This window comes from Sycon ciliatum, chromosome 7 (genome assembly GCF_964019385.1).
Source record: "Sycon ciliatum chromosome 7, ocSycCili1.1, whole genome shotgun sequence".
In the NCBI taxonomy this organism is placed as follows: domain Eukaryota; kingdom Metazoa; phylum Porifera; class Calcarea; order Leucosolenida; family Sycettidae; genus Sycon; species Sycon ciliatum.
The window spans coordinates 35,027,361-35,047,499 of NC_088649.1; the positions used below are offsets into that span (position 1 = coordinate 35,027,361).

At 49.1% G+C, this 20,139-nt stretch overlaps 1 protein-coding gene and 1 long non-coding RNA gene across 2 annotated transcripts in view; one reads left to right on the forward strand and one right to left on the reverse strand.

Moving 5' to 3' along the window:
* The window catches only part of LOC135821401 (pre-mRNA-splicing factor ATP-dependent RNA helicase DHX16-like), a 29,387-nt gene extending 15,816 nt beyond the window's left edge, over positions 1–13,571 (reverse strand). The window contains exons 1-14 of the mRNA XM_065334471.1: positions 12,854–13,571; positions 11,208–11,377; positions 10,629–10,688; positions 9,899–10,014; positions 9,521–9,593; positions 9,156–9,212; positions 4,562–4,603; positions 3,247–3,342; positions 2,444–2,527; positions 1,829–1,888; positions 1,205–1,270; positions 917–985; positions 295–420; positions 16–69 (exon numbers count right to left, since the gene is read on the reverse strand). Coding sequence (XP_065190543.1) covers positions 16–69; positions 295–420; positions 917–985; positions 1,205–1,270; positions 1,829–1,888; positions 2,444–2,527; positions 3,247–3,342; positions 4,562–4,603; positions 9,156–9,212; positions 9,521–9,593; positions 9,899–10,014; positions 10,629–10,688; positions 11,208–11,377; positions 12,854–13,301 — 1,521 coding nt within the window. The 5' untranslated portion in view covers positions 13,302–13,571. The remainder of the gene's footprint in view (positions 1–15; positions 70–294; positions 421–916; positions 986–1,204; positions 1,271–1,828; positions 1,889–2,443; positions 2,528–3,246; positions 3,343–4,561; positions 4,604–9,155; positions 9,213–9,520; positions 9,594–9,898; positions 10,015–10,628; positions 10,689–11,207; positions 11,378–12,853) is intronic.
* A 197-nt stretch (positions 13,572–13,768) lies between these two features.
* On the forward strand, positions 13,769–20,082 carry LOC135820675 (uncharacterized). Its single transcript, XR_010554177.1, has 3 exons — positions 13,769–14,040; positions 17,308–17,575; positions 19,961–20,082. It is a non-coding gene; the product is annotated as an uncharacterized LOC135820675 (long non-coding RNA).
* The last annotated feature ends 57 nt before the right edge of the window (positions 20,083–20,139 follow it).

The following is a 20,139-nucleotide window of genomic DNA, read 5'->3' on the forward strand; positions in this document are numbered from 1 at the left end:
GACTGTCTGCCGTACCTTTAGAATGGTTCTCTCCGACGTGCAATCTTCAAAACGTATACTGTAGCCGACCTGAAAATCCAAACAAACAAGCAAGCACACACACACAAGGGAGAGAGAGAGAGAGAGAGAAACAAGATTGAAAGCAAAATTCCCCAGTAGAAATGACTCATCAATCTGACACCAGTTTCTTCATCGTCACGGGATAACGGAGGACACAGATTCAAGCTACATTCGTAGTGGCATAGCCGCAACCAGTGATTGAACACTACAAATACTATTCGTTCTTCCGCCTACCTCATTTCCCAACTTGACGTCCATCTCCTCCGCCACACGAGCCGCCACGCTCATAGCGGCCACACGACGTGGCTGGGTGCAAGCGATCTTCTTGCGATTCTTGCTCTTCCGATCGCCGCAGAAACCCTACAGACAATGCACAGGCACATGGAGATAGCGAAAAAATGCTGTTCAGGCATTGGTAATGGAAGAAAGCTGTCAAAGAAATGCTCTGTTCAGGCATTGGTAATGGAAGAAAGCCGTCAAAGGAATGCTCTTTCTAGACAAATTGCCCTGGATAAGGAGACCACCTGTCCCAGAAGACCACTGCGACCAGGACCAAGGAATGCTCTTTTTCTCTGGACCAATTACCCTGGATAAGGAGACCGCCTGGTAATAGAGACCACATTTGAAGGCCCCTTGAGCGGTCGTCTTAGACCGGTTTCACTGTATTATAAAGGCTTACGAGTTAGAAAAAGCCGAGGTTTCATACAAAGAAAAGGCAAAACTCACAGCAAGCACAGGGTAGAGGTAACAATGGAGCAGATAGAGAACGACTAATCTACAATGCCATTAGCCATGGGGTGGGTGGGGTGGGGTGGGGGAGAGAGATGTGGACACCAATGCTATTCTAGTAACTTACACCCTCAACCAGGTACTGCGGTAGCTGTGTTGTTTTGCCAGATCCTGTCTGACCTTCAATGATCAACACCTAACACAAACAACACACAGACACACAGGCGTCACAGAGACAGATAGACACAGACATATGCACAGACGGACAGACAGACAGAGAAGTGCTCATGGCAAGGAAAACACCCGACTTCATTTGAAGAGCACCATTAAAACACCAGGCGCCAAAGACAAAGAAGATGATAGAGTGAAAGCACTCTGAATGTTTTAATAACAAATATCTCAGTTCATCTCTTACCTGATGATCGTGCACAGCTTGTAAGAGTTCTTCACGATACGCGAAGATTGGCAAGCTTTTGCGAGTCTAAAGTAGAAAGCGCACACATGGGCAGACAGGTATGCATGGGAACACACACACGGGACTGATACCACAAAAAAATTGCCGTGGCATGAGAACCAGTACAGCCCTGGACACACACAACACTGCCGCATAACCTGCTAAAGTCAATCACCGGATCACTGGCACACGGATATGCCCCACATCCCCAAATCGTCGCCTTGTCCCCGAGCCATTTGACACTAATGATGTCTACAGGACAATAGACAGTGATCACATCTCCAGTGTATTCCATCTGGGATACTCAGCTGCTCTGGAGTGTCTGATAACATGCTGACATTGACAGCAGCAGGAGGATACGGTGAGTAGGAAGAATTACAGTGCTGTTCCAGGAAATACGATCTTGTGTGACAAGTTCGTACCCTGCACCAGCACACACACAGGGGTCTAGGGATACACATGATACTACACATACTTGAGCAACACAATCAGATATCACTTAGTAGCGCTGTATGTCGGCAAGAGCACAGAGCGATACAAACCGACTACACACACAGATTCTAGCTGAAGCACACATGTGCATACCTCCGCTATGCTCATCCGCTGTCGCTCGGCCTCCTCAAGCATACGCTCTTCTTCAGTTTGCTATGAGAGAGAGAGAGAGAGAGAGAGAGAGAGAGAGAGAGAGAGAGAGAGAGAGAGAGAGAGAGAGAGAGAGAGAGAGAGAGAGAGAGAGAGAGAGAGAGAGAGAGAGAGAGAGAGAGAGAGAGAGAGAGAGAGAGAGAGAGATTGAGAGAGAGAGAGAGACACACACACACACACACACACACACACACACACACACACAGAGCGCACACGGACATGAAAAAACTTAGCCCAACACCAGCTTAGCCTATGAACAGTAACTATTCTACTGAATTACACAATACAGGGTTCTGATTACAAGTAACATTAGACCTGCCGATGACAACCCTAGTAATCTACAAGAGTAACAAGAGCATACATCACCGCACTAGTAACTTGAGTTATTGCTACTGACAAGCAGAAACCAGTGACAGAAGTACCAACACCAATAGCCAATCCAAGAGTATTTAGCAACAGCTCAAATCAATAACAGCAGTAGCAGCAACTTCGGCAGCAGCACCTGCAGTCACTGCTGCTGCTGGTGTGACGTTAGATAGAAGACGTTGTACATCATACCTGTTTGACATTCTTGCCAGCAACTGTTTCCAGCAGTTGAAACTCGATCATCTCCTCATCAACGACAAAATCATAATCTTTTCCCTGCACACACACACATAGTACATACACAGATACGGATGCACACACACACGCACACACACATACAAGCATAGACGCATGCACGCACACACGCACACACACACACACACAAAGTCTGAATAAAAATTGACTGTCACCACCAGGATTTGAACCAGGGACCTTCGCTTGAGGCCAGCGATGCTCACAAGACCCTGGCTGCACATTCTTTCCCGGTCATTTGATCTCGGCATCTCCGCTATCAAGCACAGGATACTGCATGTACATTGGGCGCAGGCTCTACTTAAGTTCTACTGCACCAAAATTAAAAATTTCACGGTTCGCGTGAGACTCGGCTGGAAGCCGGGCTTTCCGCATCCATAGGAACGCCACCATCCGTCAAGGATCAAGGTGCAGATGCAGCTCCTAAAGCGGTGGGAGGTGAGTGGATCAGCTCACCAGCAAGTGGTCAAAGACCGAACATCCCATTCACTGCATCCAGCATCGGCGCAATCAAATAACACAGAGTGAGATTACCAGATTTCCCCGGTTACAAGTCACATTCGATTATAAGCCACCCCCCCCCCCCCCCTTTCAGGATTGAGCCATGTGTTTCAATACAGTCATGTAGGTAGGATGTCACACTCCATTGTAAGTCGCACCACCTTCTTTGCGCTTAAATGAAATGCAAAAAGGTGTGACGCATATTCGGGAAAATACGGTGGATGTTTGGAGGGCTTGCTCACCTTGCTGCGACTCTTGGCATCAGCCGAAGTGAACTTCATGGCAGCTTTGTGTATCTGCTCCTCCTCCCATTGCTTCTGCTCAAAGTTTGGTCCCAGCTGTGAGGGGAAACACAACACACACGCGCACACACATACATGGTATGAGATAAACCTTAGTTGGTTGAAACACGTTGCTTGGTTGACAGCACGTTGTTCGGTTGACAGCACGTTGTTTGGCTGGAAACACGTTGTTTGGTTGACAGCACGTTACAAGGCGAAGGACCGGGGCTCTGCCAACCGTGCAGGTTGTAGTCAGGAGCACTGTTTTCAACACAGTGCGTCCTCCGCCTTGTAACATGCTCTCAACCAAACAACACATATACATCTAGGTACACACACGCGCGCACACACACACACACACACACACACACACACACACCATTGGACCATTGGACCATTGGACGCCCATCGCCGGAGGCGATGATAGCGATGCTACAGCAGAAGCCATAGCAACTTGTGCTGGGATTGCACCATTCAACAGCTTGCAAGGTTGAAGAATTGACCGCCACTATTCAGCCTGGTCTACACCAAACAGCTATGAAGTGGCTTTTTCTGGCCAGTGAATCCCTACTTTTTGGTCTTTAGACTCTTTTTTCATATACACACACACACACACATCAGACTCAAACACCCAACACAGTCTCTTCGCTGCATACAGCACTAAAGGCGATCAAGGTGAAAGCAGTACTTGCTGTTGTGAAAATGGCTGCAATAGAGTGTGCACGTTACCTGAATAGGTACACACACATGCAAACAAATCGGGCGAGAGACTCGGCGAACGCCTCTTGCGAGGTTATTTCCATTCCAAGACAGCATACTTTGCCAAGACATCACTTTTACGCCAAGACATCATACTTTGCCAAGACATCACTTTTACGCCAAGACATCATACTTTGCCAAGACATCACTTTTACGCCAAGACATCATACTTTGCCAAGACATCACTTTTACGCCAAGACATCATACTTTGCCAAGACATCATACTATGCAAAGACAGTCCAGAAGGGAACCTAACACAGCCATAGTAGCCTGTAGGTAAAACAAAACTTTCATAACGCCATGGCAAGCATTGTAATTGTGTGTTGAAGCCGGTATGTGCCACTACATCACCACACCACATCATGATACACAAGGCTAAGTTCCCTTTGAACACAGTTGATGGTGACTTGTGATAGAAACTCTGGGTTCAATTACATAATTTATGTGGCAGTTGAGCAGCTAGAGTGTCATTGCTGCTAGTCCAATACTACGCATCAAGAAAATAACGGAGTCCTACCTCTTCTTCAGTAGGATCCACATAGCCACGCTTGGAAGGTTTCTGCAATGGAGAGACAGGGGAGAGACAGAGAGAGTAAGTTTTTACGCGTAGATGGAGATAAAATGCGCAGAAATTTTGTAATGAGATGAAAGTAGAAATCATACGAAATAATACGAAAAGATTAAATGAAAGCCTGCTCACAACCCCGCCCAGCCTTGCGAACTGTGAATGGTGGATTAAGAATCTGAGTTCAACGCTCGAGCAAGCTCTCCACCCAAAGTGTTCACAGCAACTGATGAGAGAGCTAGACACAACTTCAGATGGGCATTGCTTGAGGAGTCCATCTTGATCTTACTGTACCGGGAATTTTTTCTCACATCCATTCAACCATTAGTATGAGAAAAATTATGACCAAAAAGGCTGAACGGGGATGAGTCCATACTGAGCGATTTGACCAGTTGAAGTCGTGTGTAAGGGTGTTTTCAAAACTTTGCCAACCTCCTTTTTCCGGGGCGAGGAAATAAATCAGTGTCGACACCATGGTCACTTCCGATGTGACCACTCGTACTGAACCTCGTCCGCCTGAGCGCGGAGGCTCTGCAAAGCCCCGCTTAGAGTTCGGCTCGCAACGTGCACCAGCAGCAAGGAGATTTGTGTTGTCCATGGGGACGTGGAACGTCAGAACTTTGGTGAACGTGGACGGCGATTTGAACACTGCCTCAAAAAATATCAAAAATTCAAAAAGACAACTCCGCGAGGAGAGAAAAATCGATCTTGTTTGCCGGCAGCTGCAGCGCTACAGTATGGACGTTGTTGGACTTCAGGAGACCCTCTGGTTTGGAACTAATTCCTACCAAGTCGACGACTGTCTCGTCTTGGCGAGTGGCCGTCCGACTCCGTCTGATGGGGAGTCGGCGCGGCGGGGTGAAGGAGTTGCAATTGTATAGGGCTTGAAAGTGCTACGTCACTCCATAGCAATGGCATAGCAACAATTTGAAAAATTCGAAAACTGGATCCACCTGGATCCAGTTTTTGTATGGATCCAAGCACATTTCAAGCGGTCTCACTCACAGCAAGGTGATGTTGCCAGTGAAACTGACTGATTTGGCTAGTGGGGGCGGGGTGACAACTGGTGGCGAAGTAAAAAGTTGCACCTGCATACGACATGAGTGGGTTGCTATGCACCCACATACTGAGGCAATAGCAAAGTCACACCTTAGTGGATCCAAAATAGAAATCTGATGTCAATTTACTACTCCCAGGCCGTTTTTGACGTCATCACTTTCAAGCCCTATTGCGCGGTCGTTGCAGGGACGCATTTGTTCGCGGTGGCTCGCAGTGGAAGGGGCACAGCTCGAGATTGGTTTCCGCCAGGGTCAAGTTCGAGTGTGGACGGAACCGTTCGCCGTTGTGTATTCACATCGCCGTCGGATATGCACCGACGTTCGCCAGACCGCGCGCTGAAAAAACTGCGTTTTATGACAGCTTGCAGACCTTCATTGACAGCGTTCCAAAGTCAGACCAGTATTGCATTCTTGGTGACTTCAATGCTAGAGTTGGAGTTGGCGAGGTGGATGATGAGTGGAGTGACGTGCGGGGGCAGCATGGTTTTGGTCGTATGAACTCAGCAGGAGAGGAGCTGCTCAATTTCTTGGCATGAAATGGAGCTGTTGTATGCAACACATTATTCAAGAAGAAGGAAATCCAAAAACATACCTGGTTTCATCCACGCTACAAGCACCCGCACTGTATTGATTATTGCATCATACCACAAGCACATCGGTCGCAGTGTTTGGACTGCCAAGTAATACGTAATGCGGAATGCGACACTGACCATAAGTTTCTAGGCATGAAATATCGTCTAGGTGCCTTGCCCAGTTCACATGTCTCCCGCAATGGTGTTGGGCGATCGAAACCCATTGCTGTGTCGAGCCTGCGTAGTGGTGCTCCGGAGGATATGGAGGTTGCGCGTGAGAGATTCTCCAAGGGCATGGATGCTGAGCTGGAGAAAGTTTGGACCCCGAAACCGTCCATCGAGGAGTGGTGGAGTACCCTCAGGACGACCACCATCAACGTTGCCAGCGACTGCCTGGGTCGGGAGAGGCGCCGACAGCCAGAATGGTTTACAGACAAGCGCACTGAGATCGAGTCGGTACTCCGTGATCGGGACAGTTGTTACTCAACCTGGATGTCAACGCGGAAGGCCAGTGATCTGGATTTGTACAAGAAATCTCGTAGTGCGGCGCGGTGCACCATGCGGAGGCTGAAGCGAGACTGGCTGCTGAGACAGGCAAAGGATTGTGAATGGTTTGGCTTGACGGCGAAGAGCGGTTGGGAGTGTATCGGTAACATTAAGACCACCTTGGGTGGTATGCGTCCCCGTGCAGCAACTGCTATCAGAAACAAGCAAGGAGAGATCTGTGACACGGCAGAGGCCACCGGTGGAAGGTGGCGTGAACATTTCGATGGCCTCCTGAACATTGCCAGTGCTTACGACTTGGAGGTAGTGGATTCGATCGAGCAGCGGCCGGTTATGACGGAGCTTGGTGTCGTGCCTGAGTGTGATGAGATTTGGCGTGCATTGCGAGGGATGAAGTGTGGCAAGGCATGCGGCGGATCCGAGATATCTGTGGAGATGCTGAAGTACGGTGGCCCTACCCTGATTGCGAGGTTGCATGAACTGATACGGGTGGTGTGGGAGACTGGCAGCGTTCCACAGGATTGGTCTGATGCTATCCTCGTCCCCATCCCCAAGAAGGGTGACCTGGGGTCTTGCGACAACTGGCGTGGGATATCGTTACTGGATGTGGCTGGAAAGCTAGTTGCTCGCATGATTGCCAATCGTCTGCAGGTTCTCGGAGAAAGGTGCTTGCCTGACTCGCAGTGTGGTTTCCGCAGGGGCCGTGGTTGTTCGGATATGGTGTTTGCTGTGCGGCAGATCCTGGAAAAGTTGCACGAACATGCCACGAAAGGTTTCGCTGTATTTATCGATCTGAAGAAAGCGTACGACTCGGTTCCGCGGAGTGCTATGTGGAGAGTGTTGGCTAGACTTGGCGTCCCAGGGAATCTGATCACCATCATCAGTTCCTTCCATAGCGACATGACTGCCAGTATTCGTGTGGGTGGAGACCTGCTTGCACCGATTCGGGTTGAGAATGGCTTGCGGCAGGGTTGTACTATGGCCCCGGTTTTGTTTAACCTATACATGTGTGCAGTCTTCGAGAGATGGCGTGGCGTGATTGCTGATGATGGTGAGCTGGGGATCCCACTCGTCCAGTTTCGGAGGGAACGGCTTTTCAACACCAGATTGGCAGAGTATCGCAGAGTTCGGCTGACGGAGTGTCAGTTTGCGGATGATTCAGCCTTGCTCGCAGTCACGCATGCTGGTGCTGAGAGGGCTCTATCCTCGTTCAGGGATGTAGCTGGTGCGTTTGGCCTTAGTGTCAATATGTCCAAGACCAAATTCATGGCGGCTGGGGCTGGTATTGTGGATGCCGACCAGACCCCTTTGGATGGTGTTGTTGACCACGTTGAGGCCTTTCGCTATCTCGGTTGTCATGTTACGCCAGACGCCCGGAACTCATTTGATGTGTCTCGGCGAGTTGCTGCTGCATCGGGTGCGTTCTGTACACTGCGGGAGTCGGTTTTCGCCAGTGATGACTTCAGCATCGCCATCAAGCGCATCGTGTATGGAGTGACTGTCCTGGCGGTCCTTCTTTATGGATCTGAGAGTTGGACCGTCAGGCAGCGTGATGTCCGTCGCCTGGAGTCCTTTCACCTGCAGTGCGTGCGTTCCATCCTGAAGATAAATCGTGGCCGGCAGATCGAGGAGCACATCTCCTCTCTCCAGGTTCGCAGGATGTGGGGCGATATGGAGGAGATCGCGGATAAAGTCAGAGTCCGCCGACTTCGATGGCTTGGCCACGTGTCCCGCATGCCAGATCGGATCCCTCGTCAGCTGCTGTACGGCGCATTACCCTCCAAACGTCCACCGCATGGACCCCGTAAGCGCTGGAAGGACTCCGCGAAGTGCGACTTGATGGCTGTTGGCGTTCCTCTGGAGCAGCTTGGTGACATCGTCCAAGATCGACAGGGATGGCGAGCCACCTGCCGTGATGCTGTTGACGCTATTGTCCAGTCCCGCATGGAGCCTGTGGCGAAGCCCCTCATCTGTGGCACTTGTGCGCGCAGTTTTCGTCGGCCGCAGGACATTGCGAGGCACAAGTGTAACGCTGTTCGCGCGGCCCGCGCGCGCTGAGTATGGCGTTCCCCGCCCGGTGGACAACACGTCTCCTGGTCTGCCTCGTATGGGGCCACATAGCCAGTCATGGCAGTGGAAGAAGGAAGGAAGGAAGGTGTGTGTGTGTGTGTGTGTGTGTGTGTGTGTGTGTGTGTGTGTGTGTGTGTGTGAGAGAGAGAGAGAGAGAGAGAGAGAGAGAGAGAGAGAGAGAGAGAGAGAGAGAGAGAGAGAGAGAGAGAGAGAGAGAGAGAGAGAGAGAGAGAGAGAGAAAGAGAGAGAGAGAGAGAGAGAGAGAGAGAGAGAGAGAGAGAGAGAGAGAGAGAGAGAGAGAGAGAGAGAGAGAGAGAGAGAGAGAGAGAGAGAGCAGCTTACCGCATCGAGTTTGGGAATACTGTAACGATCGTCAGCAACCTTCTCAACATCACCAGCCTGTGAGACATACCACGACACGATCGCACAATCACACCAGCATAAACCAGTACATAAAAAATTAAAACATAGAAACGTTAACAACAAAACTCTCACAAGACTGGCAAATACATGTGCACACTACGGAGCATCTACTGTCGTGGACGTGGAAATCCGGTCGCACGTCTAGCGGCCCCAGGGCCTTAACACAGAGAGCCGTGAAGTTGGAACAGCCCAGAAATGATCCATTGTTCTAGACCATTCAGGGTGGATGGGGGTCCGGTGACGCCCCTGGAAACAATCACTGGAAACAACAGATGTTGACATACCTTCTCATACTGGGTAGCTAGCTCCAAGATGTGCCGTTTCTGCTCCAACTCCCGCTTCTCTCGGTCTGTTAGTCTAGATGAAGGCACACACATTGAAAGGAACACGAGGGGCATATCAATACTATTAGCAAGTGTGGGAGAGAATGCTACACAAGGCATGCTTTGATGCTTCAGTGACTGCTAAAAACGCCTCCGCTACACACAAGGCTAAAAGCATGCGCGCGCACATACACACACACTCATACACACACACACACACGCGCACACACCTTTGGAGCTTTGGATGCCCATTACCCCGTGGAATGATAACACCAGAAGTTGCAGTATTTCCTGTAGGGAGTTAGACACACACGCACGCAGGCACGCTGGGATACTAACTTTTGATTCGAGAACATGTAGAGATCGTCCTCGATGTCTTGCCGCAACTCCACGAGTTTGTCTCCTTTCCGTTCCTTGACGTACCGCTGACGTGCTCTCTTACGTAGCTCAGGAACCTGCAGCATGGAAATGTCAAATACAAACACAAAATGGTATGCAACACAACGAGCTGAGACGAAACAGAGCAAAGAAATACAGCTTCAGGAACCACCGAACATACAGATGTCAGACACACGGAAATACCTTGCTCCATCTACTGAAAGTCTACAAATTTTCGGCCCATTCAAATTTCGGCCTCCCAGGGCTAAAACCCATTTCGGCCGCATACAATTTTCAGCCTGTACTGCTGCTGCCTGTATACACTGTCACCCTGAATTTTGCAAAACAAAATTTCGACCACAACAAATTTTCAGCCAAACATGACCAGGCCGAAAATAGCCGAAAATAAATTTGCGCCGAATATTTGTTGACTTACAGTGGCCCACAGCTTATCTAGATCATGACTAGATGCTATCATTATATCCCCATATTGCCATAATATCTAAACCTGAAAATACACCTCTCTAGTACCCCCCCCCCCCCCCCCCCCACACACACACACACATACAGACACACACATAAGCATACGCAGACACCCACACCCACATCCACACATGTGCACACACAGACGGACATACACGTGCCCACACAAACCGGCATGTACAAACACAGACACGGGCACAGGACTCACCAGCTCTTTACGGTTGGCTTCCTTCTCCATCTGTAGGCGCTTCGTGGCCTCTTTGAGGGCCTGTGTGAGTACACGAAGAACACAGTGGTTTGCAAAGTGCTCAAACAAAAGGGGTTATACGTACTGAACCTTCTCTACAAGTACAAGTACACTAGATATGACACACTTGTTTTGCTTCACAGCGTGGACAAGTCATGATTCCACGGCACAGTGCTATGTTTGACCGTTTTTTTTATAGGAAAAATGGAAAGAGACTTCTTCATGTACATGTTTGCATGTATTTGAAAGCTGGCGTGCCTCTCGAAGTTACGACACTCTTGAAGTTATCCCCCACCCCCCTTCACCAATCCCAAACCGTTCGGATAGCCAATGTATGGGACTCTACACGTACATATACACTCAATTCAAATGCACACTAAAGAATCTTCCCTGTACCCCCCCCCCCCCTTGCCCCAAGGTTTGAAACCAATAATTATGATAATGGACTCCCTACCCCAGGATTGATCCAATGTTTCATGTTCAATGCAATTTGATAACAAACCTACCCCCCCCCCCCCTCCAATGTGATAATGGACGTACCTTCTTGTTGGTACGTTCCGTCACCTTCCGCGTTCTGTCCTTGTCCTTGAGTCGTATTCGGTCGGCGAAGGCATCTCTCTCCTCCAGGTCCTTGCGACGTTCCTCTTCGGCACGTTCCCACTCATCCGACGACGAAGACTCGCCCTTGCTCTTCGTGGAACCGCGTACATCTGTATCAGCACAGGCGCGCGCACACACACACACACGCACACACACACCGGGGGACCCGTCACCTTCTATCGCACACGACCAGTCACCTTCACGCCGCAAGTAAGCATTCGCCTTACGCTTGCGAGTGCTACCCCAGCATGTGTGCACTGGTATGTCACAAACTAAACACTAGTGATTGTCAACGGACCGGCGGAAGAAAATTTTGATTGGTGAGGCCATACCAAAGGGTTTCATTCTTTGTGCATGATGTGGCGAGTACACATCATGCACAAAGAATGAAACCCTTTGGTATGGCCTCACCAATCAAAATTTCTTCCGCCGGTCCGTTGAACATCCTGCTTATACGCACTACATCACACTAAAATGATGTAATCTCGGAATTTCGCCATGACAGCAACCCATCAGAGCTGCACACTCCGGGTTTCATGAACTCTTGCTACCGACCACTGCCAGACCAACCGGACACGGCCAGACCAACCGGACACGGCCAGACCAACCGGACACGGCCAGACCAACCGGACACGGCCAGACCAACCGGGCACGGCCAGACCAAGCAGACTGGCTCTGCCAGACCAACCGGACACGGCCAGACCAACCGGACACGGCCAGACCAACCGGACACGGCCAGACCAACCGGACACGGCCAGACCAACCGGGCACGGCCAGACCAAGCAGACTGGCTCTGCCGGACCAACCGGACACGGCCAGACCAACCGGACACGGCCGGACCAACCGGGCACGGCCGGACCAAGCAGACTGGCTCTGCCGGACCAACCGGACACGGCCGGACCAACCGGACACGGCCAGACCAACCGGACACGGCCAGACCAACCGGGCACGGCCGGACCAAGCAGACTGGCTCTGCCGGACCAACCGGACAGGGCCAGACCAACCGGACACGGCCAGACCAACCGGGCACGGCCGGACCAAGCAGAGTTGCTCTGCCGGACCAACCGGACACGGCCGGACCAAGCAGACTGGCTCTGCCGGGTCTGTACTACATGTCAAGCAGTACTCATCATCACATACACTATGCCTCCCTTTCAGCTGCTCGTCTCATCTAAAGCTGTGTTCACAACTGGCGGTACGCTTGCGGTTCATGCGTGCCCAAACGCGCGTTCAGGCTTTCACAAAAAAAAACAGCAATTCGAGTTGTATTCAGCGCGTGCGACACCTTCGAGTACTAATTTTTTGACCCCACCAATGAAAGTGACTGGCATGTATGCTGGTACGCGCCTGATGCGCGCTGAAAATTCCAACATGTTGGAATTTCCATTTCGGCGCGTTTCCGTACGCATGGCGCCCCAAAAGCCAGAAAAATACGCACAAACGCGTGGTTTCACGCGTACACGCGCCAGTTGTGAACACAGCTTAAGTCCTCCCTGTTCTCTCGCCTTTGCTTAGGAAATCCTGTAATGCACTGTTGGCTGTACAAGTAGTAATCTCACGCATGGCTAGTACAATGTTGTACGCACCGGGTTTCCGTTTGGATGCCGGCGGATGACGGCTGGTGTCGTTCTCACTTTCGCTCGAGGATGCATGCCGGCGGTGTTTACGTCTTTTCTTGCTGTCTTCTACCGGTGCTGGCTTCTCTTCCTCCTCCTCGCTGCTCGACTCGGGAATGAGTTTATACGACGCGTTCTTTGCTCTCTCTTGCAATACCTGCCGGCTGCGCACAGCGGATGGGCGCTGAGCCAGCGGCACAGCGGCGGCGTGCGGAAATCTGCCCCACAGCTCCTCTGCGAACACCTCCACAGCAGGCGTAACATCAAACCCACTGGATGACACTAGTTGAGTGAGGGCGTCCGGGCTGTTCGCTTTCTTCGCGCCGGCTATCAAAAAATCTACCACCGTCCTCTCTGACATGCCTAGCACGTCGTGTAGACGGTCAGAGACCCATATGCGAAGATCAGCGTCTCCCATGATCAATTTCTTCACAACAGTGGCAGATATGATCGGTTTATTTATTTGTTATTTACAAAGACTCTGCCACGTGTGTCTCTCGTTTTACCGCAGCGACACACAAGAATAGTGCTGCCTCCACTAGAACAATGTCGGGATAGCAGCACTTCAACTCCCTCCAAATGGGCTCAAAGAGACGCCATGAATGACACTGTTGTCGACGATGGATGAACGTAAAAAGTATTTTTACTCCAGCTCTCACAGTCACACCCAGGGAGTCGTCAAATACCTGGTCACACCTTTTCGTCTTCTCTCTCAAAAACTGTTTCAGGTTTTTCCCGCAAAATATTCAACATTTCTATCGCGCATTATCGCCATTTTCGCGTTTCCATGTTGACCAAAATATGGCGGTGGAACGCGCGCTAGCGCGCTTGACTCACAAGTGCACTTCACGCAAAAACAGGAAAGGGAGAAAAAAGTATTTCATCCAACTCTGAAATCCGATTTTAGTTGAACTGTTTCCTCCAACTAAAAAAAAGAAGGTTGAGAGGAGGTGGCGCAGGCTCGCAGGAGTACTCTGTGCTGAGGCGGCGACATGCCTTCTACTTGATGTATTGAAAGGATTTCGCGACGATTAAGTGCGTCGGGTTTTGTGAGCTGTACCCACGCCAGTGTTGTGGTGTTTGTGTAGAGAGTAGACGGAGGCATAACACACCACCAGTTTTCAAGTTTGCCTTGGAGCTCTCTGCTTGAAAGTCAGGTAAGAGCAGACCAAGAACATGGTTTATCTGACTGTGTGCTCGGAGAAATCAACCAATTCAAGCGATTTCGACATACATGTACTAGTCTACACAGAATGCAGAAGAAGACACATCCCAGGCGCGTCGGAACGAGTTTGGAAGTGGGGCGGCCATGGACGGGGGGTCCGGGGGTCCTCCCGCGGGAAAAAAATTTCAAAAATTAAAGCCAATTGCAAGCATTTCCGGGCATTTGGTGCCATTTCAGTGTACGGTAACTACAATGAAAGACTTTTTGATTCTGCGAAAAACCAAGAAGATGCTACGATCGGGGACAAACATTACCCTCCCCGGGGAAAAAAATTCAAAAATTGAAGCCAATTGCAAGCATTCCCAGGCATTTGGTGCCATTTCAGTGTACATGGACTTTTGATTCTGCAACAAACCACGATCGGGGACAAGGATTTGCCACGTTTGCGCTGAGATCATCGCGCTTTGTTGCAGTGTGCTAAAAAAAAAAAAAAACTACCGAAAAAGTGGGGCGGCCATGGCCGGCCGGTGCGGTTTCGACGCCCTTGCATCCTAGCAATAGCATTATGCCATCTGCGTTGGCAATAGATCTGCGTTGACTGCAGCATCACCACTGTTGCACTCTGTGGCCGACCACATACACTTCCCATAACAGCAACAAGAGGTTCATTGGGAGTACTGAAAAACACTATTCCTACCGACAGCTGTTTCGGTCATTGAGACCTCATCAGAGAAGGTTGAGTTTTTGAATGACAGGAAAAGAAATGAGCACCTATCGGCAATAGAATGCCGTAAGCCGAACACAGGACACTGGGAAAGTTCAAAATAAATTTGGACCAAATTGCATGATTACCAACTCCTCAAGGGTACCGTAAAAATCCGTAAATAGAGAGGTTCCGCATAACGTAATTACGTTAGTAAAAAACGTAGTCGATCTACGGAAAGTCTTACGTAAACTGCATGCGCATCTGGGTTCCGCCATACGGAGTTTTCAAATCACGTAGCTGCCCTTGGCAACTCCGAACGCGGCAGTGTACGACCAGATCGACCTGGGGAGAGAGTCATAAATTTGTACCCCAATCCACTTACGGACCAGCTACGTTATCAGAGCCCTATCTACGTACTCTCCGTAGACAACTTTCCGTAAGTGGAGTGCAAACTCGCGAATTCACGGGTTTTTCCCGCCCACTAACGTAAAGTTGCTCAACTTTACGTAGTGCGGAACCTCTCTAATAAGTACATGAATGACTCGGATATGTATAAATTAATAAGTACATGTGAAACTCTTCATTTCTCCAACTCCAATAAGTACATGCCGAAAAGAAATACCCCCTTCACCCTTCGGACTTTGTCTGTTGAAGTCAAGTCAAGCCTGGTAAACATACTGCAGGAAATAAGTACCGGTACTGTTCGCACATGCAGCGCCTAACATGCACTACAGTAGAGAATAAATTTATTCACTTCTCTGCTACGTGCAAATCAGGTCCCAAAGTCAGTTCGTGCCTGGAAGTCATTAGTTAGTACCCCCTTGAAAGTTGGTACCGGTGTGACCACTAAATTCGAAAGTAAATACCGGTACATCCTTATTTACCTGTCCCCCGTGAATTCCGCGGCAGAATATCAGAAATTCCGTGCAGAATTCTGCGGCTGAAAACAGTAAATTCTGCGCTAATTCTGCAAGGGAAATGAGCGTAAAAACAGATTGAGTTTCCGCAATCTCACCGAAGTTTGTTGTGCCTATAAATTCTGAACCCAAATTATGCGAAATCCTGGTCCAAAAAATTGAAAGCTCCAAAGTGTACCGTGCAAGTTGATTTTGAAAGTCACAAGCAGGTTGGTTTGGCTGTGAAATACATCAAAAGTTTCCGGAAAAAGCAGTTTTTCTCTCTTTTCTCCAATATTCCGCGGGATTTTCTGAATTCTGCGGACACTACTGGATTCTGCGGAAATTCTGCAATCCGCGGAATCGCGGAATTCACGGGGGACAGATTTACAGACTTTAATGGTATCACAGTACATCTACCAATGGCAAGAGTACAAGAGTGCTTGGTGATGATGTCATACCTGCCTGGTGATGATGTCATATCTGCCTGGTGATGAATCTGATGATGTCGTACATGCTTGGTTATGAATCCCTGACCTGTCCCTGCGGGAATTTACGGAATAATGCTCGAAAACTAGCGCAAGAAATTGCGGTGAAAAGTGCGGATGCACCTCATGTACATGTACATGTATGCACGTTTTGCAGAAAAGACGCAGAATTTGCCGGGAATTCACGGATTTGGGCCAACATCACGGAATTTGTTGCATCCGTGGAATCACTATTATTTTGTGCAGTGCTGAGTAGACCTCACGAGTAGTAGACCCGGGTGCTCGAATCAGAAACGATTTGACAGGTGTGGAATTTCTCATCTGTAAGTCTCAATAATGTCAGAATATACTTTTGGAGAGGCGATGGAACAGGGAAGAGAGTCTGGCTTGACCCACCCAGCAGGAATTCAGAACCTGGGTGCGCTACAACACAAGCTACAGTACGCAGTAAAAATGTCGTATTTCCTTCGGATTTTTTATTTGAAAATTGGGTGCTCGAATCAGAAACAGCGAACTCGTCAGATCGTCTCCGATTCAAGCACACGGGTCTACCATCGTCTACACTTGGTGTGGCAGTTGAGGGCAGGGAGTAGTAACTTACTACTACATTTTTGAGAGCAAGATGGTCAGTGGAGCCGCAGATTCCGCAGATTCAGCAGGTCTTTGGCAGCACCGTACAGGAGACCCATATCCTCGAATCAAGGACCCAGCAAAAAGTGGGTCGCGAGTATTTCAAAAAGCGTTTACCGGGCAGCGCTGAAATTTGGCATACCGTTAGCGGGCCATATGTTGATGGTATTTGTGAAATCTAAACGAAATCGGAACAAGTTTAGGTACAATTTCAGGGTGTTTCTGTTTTGGTACCCTGTGTCTCATTCGAGCACCCGGGTCTACTGTGCAAATAACCTACAGGATCATGGAAAGCACTGCGTGAAAAGTTCACATGAAAATGTATATAACGACGAAAATGCGGGAATTCGTGGGTTTTGCAGAAAATCGTGGATTTGGGACAAAATCGCGAAATTTGTTGCAACCGTGGAATCGCGATTTCCTGGAGGGACAGCCTGACACAGTCACAGTGTTCGTTTGTTAACCTTTTGTCAGGATTTCACGTGAGTGGCTGTCTCACATCCGTTCTAAACACACCCTCTCGTGTTTCTCACATCCAGGATGGTCTTGGTCGAGCTCCTGTTCTCCATCGTTGCCACACCGGCGTTTGCTGTCACAGCCGCCGTCGCCCTTGCAGCATGGTTTGTGTTGTTTCGGCGACCGACCACCGCGGCAGGTAACACACCTGCTCATGCATCGCGTGACAGTACACTCGCCAGCAAGTCGCCGGGAAATGTCGAGACGCTGAGAGCGTCAGTTGACGGTGACGGCCTTGCTACTCAAGACAGGATCAAGATCTATTTTGGCACGCAAACGGGCAATTCAAAGGTAGGCGCTCGCAATGGCTAGTGTGTAGGTAGTGCTCGCGCATGTTGTCTACGTGTATGCCATACGTGTTTGTCGGTGAACGCACGCGCACGCCCCATGAAGCCCCGGATGTACAGCGCTGGCAACTGAAATCCGACCCCCTGAGCGGTGGGTTCACATTCTAGCGGTCTCTGTTTCGTAGTTTTACCATCCCGTGTTGGGTGTTTGCGATGTGAGCGCACCGCTCAGGGGGTCGGATTTCAGTTGACAGCACTGTACATGATCATTTGTGTGTATTATGTGAATACGCACATTCACATGTACGTGTCTGTACGTATGGGTGGGTGTTGGGGGAAGGGGGGGGGGGGGGGGTGCACATGTGTTTTGTTTCGAGTTCAGAAAACTGTTTGAGCGGTGTTGACTTGTGAAATGAATTATTGATACCTCCGCTTCACTTTCTTACCTGTCCTGAGCTACTAGTATATGTGGTCGAGTGGTATCGTTCCCGCTTTCGAACACGGCTGTTGCGGGCTCGAATCCCGCGTATGTGTACCCTATATGTTTTTTCTTTGTTTTCTACCAAGCATTGTATGGTAGTGCACCTCTTTGAGCCAGTTGACAGTGTCTGTGGTCACCTGGTCAAGATAGTGTGCAACAGAAAACCATCTCCTGGATGGTCACATTGTATACTGCTGCTCAGTGCTGATAGGCAGTTGCCGTGACTACCTAGGAACAGTTTGTTGATTTGCTCAATCTGTTTTCGTGCCGACTAATAATACAAGAGCATAACCATTTATTAGAGAGGTTCCGCATGACGTAATTACGTTAGTAGAAACGTTGTCGATCTACGGAAAGTCTTACGTACGCTGCATGCGGATCTGTGTTCCGCCATACGGAGATTTCGAATCACGTAGCCGCCCTTAGCAACTCGGAACGCGGCAGTGTGTGACCGGGTCGACCTGGGGTGTGAGTCATAAATTTGTACCCCAATCCACTTACAGAGTACCTCCGTTATCAGAGCCCTATCTACGCACTCTACGTAGACAACCTTCCGTAAATGGAGTCCAAACTCTCGAATTTACGTGTTTTTGCCGCCCACTAACGTAATGTTGCTCAACTTTATGGAGTGTGGAACCTCTCTATTACCGTATAGGCGCGAATAGAAGCCCAGGGGCTCTATTTTTCTAGAGGACAAATTGAGGGGGCTATGAGAGAGGGCTCTATTCGAGAGCGGGCTTTATTTTCTAATAGAGACATGAATTGTTTCACCCCATTCATGCTGATCAGTACAAGCAGTATCAAAAAGTATTCTTTCTAGACCAAAGAGTGGTATATTTGATAAAATTTAATAACGATAGAAATATTTACGATACTTCTCCAGACGTTTCATTTATTCTGAACAACATCGTCAGTGGATAAATAATAATAATAATAATAATGACAGTTCGCATATCACTCATTGCATGAGGTCAACGCATCTGTTGACAATTTCGAGCCAAGCAACTCTATCAGAAGCAGATTGCACAGCATCCAGAAGCGAGAGATTAATGCATTGTAAAGTGGAGTGGATAAAGAAATAAAATATTTCTATCGTTCTTAAATTTTATCAAATATACCACTCTTTGGTCTAGAAAGAATACTTTTTGATATTACAATGAGAGTGGATAATCAACGGCTTGTCCACCAGCTCTTTAGTACAAGCAGTGACTGCACTAGATTGTTGTACGGTAAGCACCCGTGACTGCAGTTTGTGTGCAATAATGGGCCATTAACACTACGCCCAAAACGTGGCGTACGTGACGTTTTAGTCCGGGTAGCCATGCCCTTTCAAGTGTCTGTGTGGCTTTATTGCTTTCGTACAGTTATGTCATGGGAGTGTGCGACATGTCTGTTTGATTGCCCCTATGTGTTTATTCCTCACTCATGTACACTTGGATGTGTGTGTGTTGTATTTGTGTATGCGTGTGTACATCTATGTTTCTCTCTCTCTATGTCTCTCTCTCTCTCTGTCTCTCTCTCTCTCTCTCTCTCTCTCTCTCTCTCTCTCTCTCTCTCTCTCTTACTCTCTCTCTCTCTCTCTCTCTCTCTCTCTCTCTCTCTCTCTCTCTTCTCTCTCTCTCTCTCTCTCTCTATGTCTCTCTCTCTCTCTCTCTCTCTCTCTCTCTCTCTCTCTCTCTCTCTCTCTCTCTCTCTCTCTATGTCTCTCTCTCTCTCTCTCTCTCTCTCTCTCTCTCTCTCTCTCTCTCTCTCTCTCTCTCTCTCTCTCTCTCTCTATGTCTCTCTCTCTCTCTCTCTCTCTCTCTCTCTCTCTCTCTCTCTCTCTCTCTCTCTCTCTCTCTCTATGTCTCTCTCTCTCTCTCTCTCTCTCTCTCTCTCTCTCTCTCCTGCTGCTGCTGCTTCTAACAGTACTTTGCCAATGAGCTATGTCAACGCTTGACCAGCGCAGGCATGGCTAGTACAGTGTTTGACTTGGACGGCTACGACCCTGAAGTTGGACTCACTACAGAGGTACTGTAAACACACGTTGTTTCCGGTGAAATTTTTATTTCGGTAGAGAAACCAGGCACCTCGATATAAATTACACC